We start from the raw sequence: 11,741 nt of genomic DNA on the forward strand, positions 1-11,741 counted from the left end.
CAATGAACATCCATTTAATCAAGTAGGAAATTTGTCCAGTAGAGTGAATGCCAGAATTAAAAAGCATATTGTGGGGCGTCTGAGTGTCTCAGTCAGTTAAGCATCCAATGTCAGCTCAGGTCATGATCTCGTGGTTAGTGGGTTCAAGTCCCACGTCAGGGTCTGTGCCAACAGCTCATGGCCTGGAGCCTGCTTCAGATTCTGTGTCTCCCCCTCTCTCTGCCCCTGCCCCACTCACACTCTATCTCTCTCAAAAATAAACATTAAATAATAAGCATTAAAAAAATAACAAGCAAAAAGAGTTTCTCCTACAAAATTTCCAAAAGCGAACATCACTTCTGCCCAAGTAGCCTGAAAGTTAAAATACAACAAAGCATGAACGGAAAAATGGATTCTAAACCAACAAAAATTTGTCCACATTAAAGTTAGATGTGATAGGTTATTTCCTAAATGATCCAACTGCTTTTATTAAAGTATCATAGATATTTTTACTTGACCTAAACTGAGTTTATTACGAAACAAATTTTTAACTTATTTTACTAGTCAGCTGAATGTTACTACTTTCTACTCTCTGTAATAAGTCACAGGAAAGCTCAGTAAGGGAAGGAAATAGTCTTTTCAAATTTAACGCATAAGAAATACACAAACTTTTTGAGACAATGACCTGTTTGTTTGGTATGTAAACTCACTAGGCAGAATTGAAGCACTCTTAAAAAGAGTACCCACTTAACTAAATGGTACACTGTTAACTCAAAACTGCCTTACACTGATGAGAAATACCTAGTCGACAGCTAGAAAGTAAACTATTCCACTTAGCATGATCAGGCCTGGTACAGTGAACCCTAAATATTTCTCCAGCTATATTTGGCATTTATCTTAGATCATTTCAGTTTCACTTAGCCTTCCTCCCAGGCACTCACCTTTACTTTCCCCATAATTCTCTTCCTACTTCTGCCTTCCTCTTTTTATCCTGTTTACCCATTCCCTCATACATTGGGATTGCTCAAGGTTCCATCTCTGACTTTCTTACCTGCTCCCACTTCGTGTTCTTGGAGTTACCTCCCTGCTGCAGGACTTGATGGCCCAAGTATACACTGGCAACTATGAAATATACACTGTTAGCTCACATCTTTCCTTTAAGCTTTCGGCTCAAATTTTCAACGTGAGCATTTATACTCCCCCATTGGTAGATCAGGTACCTTTCCCCACAACCATCTAAATCTGATTACATATTCCTCCTTCAAATTTGCTCTTCTCAGTCCCGTATACCAGTTAATAATACTTACATTTATATAAGCAACAGAATAAACGCAGGAGTCACCTTTAATTCTTCCCTCACACTCAATCTCCACAGTCAGTGGTGAAGAACAACAATCTGTCCACAGTCATGCTGCCACTGCTTGAGTCCTGGGCAACATCAGCTCTCATCCGGTGTCACGTAATAGCCTGCCTCCAGAATTTCTAACTGCTTCCTTTAAAAGTCTTTATTTCCCAGTCCTCCAACCTAACCACCACTACCAGAAGCCTGCTTTCATACTAGGCCCAGAATGCTAACGTCTCAGAAAAACTGACCCTCCACTCCTCTTGTGGGGAAAGAGAACAGGACTGACAGTTGTTTTCTATTGCTAAAAAACCACTGAAAATGACTAGGACATAAAGCAAACTCCTGCACATGACATTTAATACCCTGATAAGGTCCAGCCTACCTGTTCCCTTTCTATATACTCACTCTTGAACAATGATTTTCAAACTGCCCTTAAAATGGCTGTCACATCAATTTATTGATCACAAGCAGCACTGGTATTAAGAATAAACTCTACTACATGCAACTGCTCAGTTGTTTCATATTACCTTTTATTTCAAATACGAGTATATGTACTTAGTGAGTCATATGTAAAATTTTTCCAACTGTAGATTACAGTCAGAAATATCTCAGTTCTTTTGGCTGGCAAAGATTAACTTCTCCACTGTCTCATTAGTACTGTTCTCTATCCTTGACATATAAATTCTTCCTTATTCTTTAATATTTAATTAAAATACCCTAAACTTAAAGGATCTCATTTCACTCTCATCATATTGGCAAAAATGATAAAGTCCACCAAGTGCTAATGAGAACACGGGGTATCAGGGAGATGTTCAGTGCTTATGGAAATATTATTTGTACTTCTAATTGCATTTTTTAATAGAAAAAAACTAGAAACAACCTCATTATCCAAACAATGTAATACTTGACAGCACTTAAAATGAATTAACATATATCAAAATAGAGAAGTTTCAAAACCAATAGTGAATAAGCAAAGCAAATTTCTAAAGAACAGGTATACAATTTAAAGAATATATTATTGATGTAACTTTAAGACACACAATACACTTTTTATGGGCATGGTCACATTAATAAATGTATAACATACGCATGAAAAAGATATATATGTGTATATATATATATATTTATTTAACAACTTCAGGCTAGTGGTTACCTCTAGGGACACAGGGAGGAAAAAAGTTGGAATGATAAGGCTTTAGTTATAACATTCCTTTTAAAAATATCTCTGGCATTGGGGCACCTGGGTGGCTCAGTTGGTTAAAGGTCCGACTTTGGCTCAGGTCATGTTCTCATGGCTTGTGGGTTCGAGCCCTGTGTTGGGCTCTTTGCTGACAGCTCAGAGCCTGGGGCCTGCTCTGGATTCTGTGTCTCCCCTTCTCTCTGCCCCTCACCTGCTCACACTCTGTTTCTATCAAAAATAAACAAATATTTAAAAAAAATTTTTTTGTAAGTATCTCAAGCAAATGTGGCAAAATATTAGTATCTGTTACGTCTCAGTAGCTGGATATACAGGGGTCTATTTTGAAAGTTTTCTATGTGGTAAAAACATTTCATAACGGAAAGTCTAAACTTTAAAAAGATCACTAGCAAGTCTACTTAAAAGTTGAAAAAATGCAAAGGTCATCTTTTTCTCTTTCATTCTTACCCTTCCCAAATTACTCCCTCCCTTCTCTGTATTCCCGTGGACCACTTACAGTTATAACACAATTTAAAATATTTTCTCCATACATTTGGGAACCCTTTTATTCACCTGTGGTTCCCCAGAACCTAGCAAGTGCTCAATGAATGGGTGACACTTTAAACAAATTAACCAACAAACTTCATGAATGTTGGCAATAGTGACACTGTAAGCAAGTTTTATTTTGAAACATATTTTTAGATCTTATTTTTAAAGACCATAATTTTTATAATTATTTTCTCCACTACAAAAATACTTTTTTTTTTTTTTTTTGAGAGAGAGAGGACAACAGGGGACAAAGGCAGAGGGAGAGAGCGAGAATCTTAAGCAGGTTCCACACTCAGCACAGAACCCAACACGGAACTCGATCCCACAACCCTGGAATCATGACCTGAGCCAAAATAAAGAGTTGGACACTCAACCGACTGAGCCACCCAGGCGCCCCACAAAAATACTTCTTAGAAGAAAGTAAACAATTGAAAACTATCACTTCCTCCAAGAAATGGGCTTAAAAAAAAAAAAATGAGCAAAAGTTAAATTCAATAAGTCTTCAGTTACTTTAACCATCTGTTTTACAAAGGAACCTATTTTGAAGTGACCAAATTAGTACCATTTTAGGTAAAAAATTTAATAAATAATGGTGACATTTACATAATGATCATTATTGTGGCTAAAAATCTTAATTATGCTGCTTTAAATTATGTAAATTATCAGTCAATTTGCTCTTCCTAAAAATCATGTAAACAAGGAAAAACAAACATTATACCTATTTCAAAGTCAAAGAGGCTGATAAATAGAAAGAGGTTAGGTTACTTGATCCAGTTTACAAAGCTAATAGATTGGTGCCAGTATCCAAACTCAGATCTCCTGCCTTTTTTTTTTTTTTTTTTAGTTTTTTTTTAATGTTTGTTTATTTTTGAGAGGCAGAGAAAGAGAGAGAGCAAAAGCAAGGGAGGTGCAGAGAGAGAGGGAGACACAGAATCCAAAGCAGGCTCCAGGCTCCGAGCTGTCAGCTCAGAGCCCGATGTGGGGCTCGAACTCACAGACTGTGAGATCATGACCTGAACTGAAGTCAGACGCCTAACCGACTGAGCCACCCAGACGCCCCTTCAGATCCAAGACTGAGCCACCCAAGGTGCCCCTGCTCTTAATCCAAGACTTGTCCACTAGAGACTCCCAACAACCCTACATTAGCTATAGATTTCACTCCTTCTTGGGAAATGTAAATGCTCATTAGGGCACTAAGCCTCATTTTAATGATTAAGTTACACAGGCCAAGAACTATTCTGTTCCTATGTCCTAATTCTACCAACTTTCAGTTAGGAAGAAGAAATCCAATTGACTAACCTCTCCTTGAATGCAAATGTCTTCTGGAGGTTGGTCTAATCTCCTGCACAATCCACATCATATATAATGAACTTTCCTAAGGCATGAAATAACTGGCACATTTGGTGATATTTTGAAATACACCTATTACGTATTACAAAGATCAATGATAGCAAAAAATAAAGTTAACTTACACCTTACTAGCTAAGAAGATACTAATGTGTATTGATAAACACTTTTTTACTCAAAACTTAATTCATATAATTAAAAACACAGGAAAAGGGATCACAGTAAGAAATTATGTTGTTTACAGTCTCATGGCTGGCCACATATTTGTAGTTTTGAAAACCTCCCCTAGGTAATCCTGATAAGAAAAGCCTGAAAATCAGGGCTCTAAAGCACACTAGTCAATGATTACATTAGTGGTGGAATTTCAGCTACTGTAATATTCAACCCTTTTACATCTTTCTGGGTCTCCCATTTAATGACAAATATTTATGGGAAGGAGTGTACTGTGAGTCTCTATTTTCCAAGTTGTATCGCACAAAATTTGACACATTTTTCTGTCCCCCTCCCACGGTCAAATAAAAATCCTGTTTTTAGGCTCATGTTTCTTTAACACATGAAGCCTCTTCCAGGAAACTCATGTTGGTAACCTCTATCTTAAGATTTCAGCAGCTAACGTCTTTCGGAAGAATGATAGCTGGAAATACGGCTCTGGACTGGAAGCCTCCAAGAGAAAAGAACTAAAAATAACTTTTAAAAAGACAAACGTTTTACTACCTTTTTTGGTGGGGATGGGAAGGTGGAGAGGATGATGAATAAGATGCAGTCTTTGCCCTGAAGTCTAGAGAAGAAAATAATCAGATTATACTCAAAGGTGGAAAGCTCAAATGTGTAAGTATTGGGAAGATACAGTGAAGAGTACCTAACACAACTTTGGTGGCCAAAGAGGGGCACAGCAAGGTTACAAAGGAAGGCTTCCTATGACAGTAACATCTGGAGCTTGACCTCAAAGGAATTTGGTTAGAGGAAAGAGAAGTATTCACACTAAAAGAGGCTACAGAGGAAAAGACACTAACAGATACAAATCAAACCACCCTGAAATACCATTTTTTCACCTCCCAGCTTGGTAAAACTCCAAAATGTGATAAACTTCTTGTGGAATAACAGTAACTTTCATCCATTGCTGGGGAAGGTATACATTGGTACAGCCTTGAAGGGAAGAAATTTAGCAATACCCATTAAAATTTCAAATGTACATGCCTTTTGACTCTGCAATTCCACTTTTAGGTATTTATCTTAGAGCCTGGTTCACACATACATAAATTAACACACACGTTACTCACTATAGAATGTATTTTAATGTTAATTTTGGGGGGGGTAGGGAGAGACAGTGTGCATGCATGCAAGCGGGGGAGGGGTAGAGACATGGCAGGGGGTGGACAGAAGATCCAAAGTGGGCTCTGCACTGACAGCAGCGAGACCAATGTGGGGCTCAAACTCACAAATCTGAGATCATGACCTGAGCCAAAATCAGAAGCTTAACAGAATGAGCCCCCCAGGCACCCCCATTACAGAATGTATTTTAATAAATTAAGACATGCACACAATGGACTCCTACACATACTATTTTAAAGAAAGAACAAGGTGCAGAATAGCTTAAATAGTATGTTATCACTAAGTAAAAAGGGGTGGGACAAATAAAAATAATATTTCATTGTGTTGATTTGTATGTATGGATTATTTCTGGAAGGAAACACAAGAAACTGATAACACTGGCTACTTCCAGGGACAAAAACACAGTGCCCAGTAACAAGAATAAGAGACTTTTCATTGTATAGCCTTCTGTATCTTTTACATTTTGAACATTTTAATGCACTAATCCATAAATACATAAAATTAAATCAGCACAGCACCTAATGAAAATTAAAACAGTTTGAAATTAGTGGAAAATGAAGTTTGAGACAAAAACTGATTAGAAATAAAGCTCAACAGGCATACAGGAGCCAGTTCATGAAGGGCCTTGTTTGGCATACTAAGTAAGGATCATGAAGGTTCCCATAGAGCAGTGTTTCTCAAAGTGTGACCTGGGGACCACCTGCAAACCTGGAGAGCTTATTAAAAATGAAGTCCCCTGGACAGAGCCAACAACCTTAAGGGTGTGTGGTTGATAAAGGCAGAGTCTGGAGTCTCCACAAACTGAATCAGAATCTTGGGGTGCAAAGGTTCAGGCATCTGCATTTTAACAAACTTCCTAGGTGACTCTACAGGTTATGGGGAGCTTTTGAGTAGTTCTAAGCAGAGGAGTAAACTGGCCAGATGTTCACTTTAGATAGACCACTCTGGTGCCTGTATCTGAAAGATTTGAGAGGAGTGAGACTCTGTTAGAAAGCCCTGGAGGTACTCCAGATCATGTTCTTTAATTTGATAAATATTCATATACACTACATTCATTGCATACCATGTGGCAAAAGTATTACCTGCCCAAGAACCACAACCTAAGCTACACCATCACTGCAGGAAACACTGTTAAGGGAAACAAAATCCAAGGTGCTAGGATCTCCCAAATATGTTAGGAAGGTAATAACTATGAATAATTTAATCCAGTAATAAAGGGACTGCTAAATGAAATTATTCCATCCCATTATAAAGATTAAAAAACAACAACAACAACTAGGAGTGCCTGCAGGGGTGGCTAGGTTGGTTAAGTGACTCTTGGTTCCAGCTCAAGTCATGATCTCACAGTTCCTGGAGAGCAGAGCCTGCTTGAGATGCTCTCTTTGCTTCTCTCTCTGCCCCTCCTCTGCTTATGCATGCACACACACACACCCATACACACACCCAAACTTTAAATAAATAAATAAATAAATAAATAAATAAGGCAACCATTAAAGGGAGTTGCAGTGGAGGGAGAGAAGGGTGGAAATTGTTCATGTCTCATTTAGTATATATTAAAATAGTTTTCAATAAAACCTTCTCTTTGGCCAATAAGGCATGTTTACAATGGCAAAACCCTTTCCAATCATCTTTGATTCATCTAAAGATCTAATTTGTTGAGTGTCATGGACCCTATAAATAAAAGTTCCACATCTGCCAACAGCTGTATCTCTTATGATGTAAGTAAATTGGAATAATAGTTTAATTATCCCTTGCAAGGTAATGAGCCAGCAGAGGTAAAATCCTACACCAGAAATTCACAGGAAACATCACTGCACGAATTAAAAATAAAGCAATGCCACCAATAAAAGTGAAAGACCAAGCTTCAAAGATTTAACCCTATTTTGTACACGCTTTATCAACTAAGAAGTATTTCTTCTACTTAAGTAACCCATGAGGCTTTGGGGTATAAGATTATACTGGCACTCCATCCTTCATCTTCTATTTGCATTTTAACAACCTAACAGAGACCTATTCTGCAACAAAACCACCACCTCCACAACAAAAGAGAACCCTCTGGTATAAAACTTCAGGTTACCATGACACTATAGACACCAGAGGTAAGGTGCCAGAGACTAAAGTAAGCACATGGCCACTTTCTTTTGTACTCAATTCACATTATTCATATATCTTAGTATCTTTTACCCCAGCAAAACAGCAAACAATATTAGCCAGCTTATCAGTCCTACTACAGAGTCCCATTTTAGAAAAACTTTACACAGCCCCATATTTGGCCTCAACTCCATCTACTGCTATTCCATTCTGAATACTGGCTTTAATGTTAATGGTAAACTCAAATCAGTAAGGAACTAATCCAATATAATGTAACTGAAATGACAATGACTATTTCACTGCCTTGAGATTACAAAACCATGTGTTCTATAGTACAGAAGTTTTAACGCTAAGTTTTCTTCTCCCAAACAGCATTACCTAGCAATAGACAAATATTTACCTATTAGAGATTTCTCTTTAGATACCCATAGTGGGTACACTATGTAGTTCAATTTCTAAAGACTTATTGATCTGCCTACATTTAAAATGTTTTGATTAGTGGCAATCTGATTCAGAGGTCCCAGAATTAACCTAATTTAGAGGACACTCATCTTCCTGAGGCCTTGAAAAATCATCCAGAGTTTCAAAATGCCAGCACGAAAAAGAGCCTGTAGAGGCTATCTAGTCCAGCCTACTGTTTCATATACTGAACTCGGTGAAAGCACTTTTAAAACCTGACAGTACTACAAAAAGGTATCATTTTCATGCATGAGGCCCAGAGAAGTTAAAAAGACTGATAGGAAGTTAACCACACAAACTGGGCCTAGAACCCCAAGCTCCTAAATCCCAATCCCACACTCCAAACATGCCAGTGGAGTGTACTACTTTAAACTGCTGCGAGGGGCTTTGATAAAATTGTATAGAAAACAGTTTTATACATATGTTTGACAATTTCTAAAAAGTAGATCTTGCAAAACTGGGAGTACAATCCAAGGGACACACCTCTTTCCCAGAACAGAAACAATGTGCTTGCCTCTGACATTATTCCCTGCCTCATCCCCAATTTCACTCCCTGGCAAAACATAACTACTCCAACTTCCTACTCAAATTAACTGATTTACTTTTCAAAATGATACAATTGTCTTCTATAAATCGCTACATCTTCAAACACTGAGAGGAAACACACCTGCACCTAGCACCTCCATTAAAGGAAAATAGGGACCCTGCTCAATTAACTCATTGAAGAATCAAGAAGTTTAATGCTGAAAACAGACTATATTTAAGCAGTGAGGATTTACAATTTCATTTTGATACCTCTGCAAAATATTACGAAAAAATCTGAAGATTACAAACCATACCAGAAGTTTAAAACAAGCTGTCCACTCTTACACAGAATTCTACAAGATTATGGTTATAAGCATGTATAACTCCAGAGCCTTTGGGGCCACAGTATCAACAATTAGAGATTTCCATATTGTTCATGGTAGCATCTTCACTCCCCTTTTCCTAGAGTTGGTGGATAGGGAGCATGGGTTCAGAAGTTTCAAAAGGAGAGGGAAGAGAGAAGATATTCAGGGCTTTTTCTTGGATGGATTTATATACTTCTGCAAACATGTTACTATCTGTACCAAATACAGTCTCTTGTGGAGATACTATGTTATAGACGTAGGCTCTTTATTTCATAATTGCCAGATTCACCTGCCTTCTGTCCTGCCCTTTCTACTTAATAACACAAAGTCAAATTTTCTCCCTTGCTAACCTCTGAACTCAAAACACGTGTGCTTTTAAAACAAGCTGCTAGAACCTTGTCTGACGACCACGTTCCATCACGGAAAAGGCTCGCCCAGACCAGCTTTCTGGAGTATCCCAGGCCTAGCAGTCCTGCGGAGTAAAAGGGGGTGTGTCCGCGGTACCTTGGTCCTCTCTCCCACTTCCCGCAGCGGCGCCCGGGGGGGGGGGGAGCTTTTTCTCGGGGAGGCTTGGGGAGCGGTTTCCAGGGCGTCCAGACCTCAGCCACTGGCCCACCTTTCTCGGGGCTGTTGTTGATAATCCCCAAAGGGAGAATAGGGAGTGGGGCTAGTGAGGGCGCAAATGAATCCCCAAACCCTTCCCACTGGGAGCCCCTGCCCCCCCAAGTCTTCCTCCCCGTCTTGGGGGGGGTCTCTGCAGTTTCAATGACCCCCCCCCCCCCAGCATACACAGAGGGCGGGGGTCTACGAGCGAAGCCAGAAGGATGGAGGGCAGCGAGGGGGGAAGGCTGGGCATTTAGGGCGCCGGGGTAGAAGGTCATCCCGAGAGGTCTCCGCCACACCAAAAAGCTGGGGTCGAGCACACACAAAACCGCGGGGGCCGCAGGGACCCACCAGCTGCTTCAGATCCTCCTCCGAAAGCTCCGCGTAACGGTACCGCTGCTGCTCGAACTCATACCGGGTGGTTTTGGCCACCACCACCACCCGCGAGGGGCGGAAGCCGCCTTCGGGGCGGCTGCCACAGCCCGCCAGCTCGCGCAGCTGCCCCTGCCCCAGGTGTCGCCGGCCGCCGCCGTCACCGCAGAGCCGCGGCCGCGCGGCGGGGCCTCCAGCGCCCGGCCCCCTCAGCACCGCCGCCCGGCCGCCTGCCACACGCCGACAGCTGCCCAGCAGGAAGCCTCGGTAGCAAGTCATCCTCCGCCCGGCGGGGCTGCAGGCCCGGGCTGCCGCCACCAACAGTGCGCGCGGCCCGCGCAGACCCGGCCTCTAACTCCGCGCCGGGCGGGCAGAGGTTAAGAGCACTACAGTGCGTGGCCCGCGCCGCGAGGGGGACGTGCCCAGACGTTGACGGGGGCGGGGAAAACCCGGCGACTGGGAGGAGGGAGAGCCCGAGCCAGGGAAAGGTGGGCGGGGAAGAGCTAGAGGCCTCAGGGTGGTGGGTTTTGTTTATTTGTGTATCCGTTTCCATCCACGCCTGCGCAGTGGCTGCTTCGACACCCGGGGGCCGACTCCAGCTCCACCCCCTTCCCTGGGTGGGCACCAAACCCGCACGCCCGCCCCCAACTCTGTGAACCAATCAGAGCCCGCTGCGGTTTCGGAGCCTGAGGAGCTGCGGGGGTTGGCTGTGGCCAGAAGAAGGGCTGGGATTCTATTTGGCGATAGAGCTGCCTTAGGAATCCAGCTGGAACCGGTCTGAAGCGGCGCGGGGGACTGCGGGTGGGGTTTCGAGCGCCTGGCGGGAGAGCAGGTGCCTGTAAGCGCCTCCTTGCCTGGGCTTCTTTATTGCTCTTGAACAGACCACATAAAACCACTCTTTAATCATGGCACATAAGACTGCATTCTTTATCCCTTCGTTCAACTAAGTCTAGGCAGATGGCCAATATGACCAACACTGGGCTGGGGGGGGTGGGGGGAGGGGGAGGGGCAAGGAAACTGACCAAAGACCATGTGCATAAATTGTGGGGCCTAGTGCTAAATGAAAACGCGAGCTTCTTGTTCAGAAATTATCAAGAATTTCAAGACCGAGAGCGGTAAGCCGGGTCCCCGGCCCATCTAAGCATGGCGCCCGTGGGACTGCACAAGTTACAGCGTCTGCTGACAACCAAAAAACTATCAGTCCGGAGGGAGACAGGTAGCCATTGAGGAAATTAGAGGATAGCGGGTAGAGGAATCGCCAAGTGAAGCATTTCTGGATGGGGAGAGAACGTTGAAAAGGTAGCTAGGACAAGAGAGAAAGCTTAAGAATGTTAGTAATTTGGACTTTAGTCTATAGGCAGTCGTGGCCTTGAAAGCTTGAAATCTTGAAAGCTTTTAACTGGAAAGATGCGAGTCCTGAAAACAATGTTTGAGGGCTGTTGATCTGGCTTGGGACTATTGAGTGGATTGGGAGGCAGGGGTAGGAAGGAGACTTGGCACTGTTGGAATAGTTAGACGTGGCCCTAGGTTGAGTTAGTGGTAATGGACGTGCAAGAAAATGCTCGCATGATAAGGGGAGAGTCAAATGGCAGTCCAC

The 11,741-nt window shown here is 42.1% G+C and overlaps 1 protein-coding gene across 2 annotated transcripts in view; it reads right to left on the reverse strand.

Moving 5' to 3' along the window:
* Window positions 1-10,579, reverse strand: part of NADK2 (NAD kinase 2, mitochondrial) — a 47,838-nt gene extending 37,259 nt beyond the window's left edge. Inside the window, exon 1 of one of the 2 annotated variants that reach the window (XM_025924415.2) lies at window positions 10,124-10,579. In XM_025924415.2, the coding sequence (XP_025780200.2) occupies window positions 10,124-10,423 (300 nt within the window). In that variant the 5' untranslated portion in view covers window positions 10,424-10,579. The remainder of the gene's footprint in view (window positions 1-10,123) is intronic. The other variant, XM_025924416.2, reaches the window with a different exon arrangement.
* Between the last annotated feature and the right edge of the window lie 1,162 nt (window positions 10,580-11,741).

The sequence above is a fragment of the Puma concolor genome, chromosome A1 (assembly GCF_028749965.1).
Source record: "Puma concolor isolate L17-30 chromosome A1, mPumCon1.1.hap2, whole genome shotgun sequence".
NCBI lineage: Eukaryota > Metazoa > Chordata > Mammalia > Carnivora > Felidae > Puma > Puma concolor.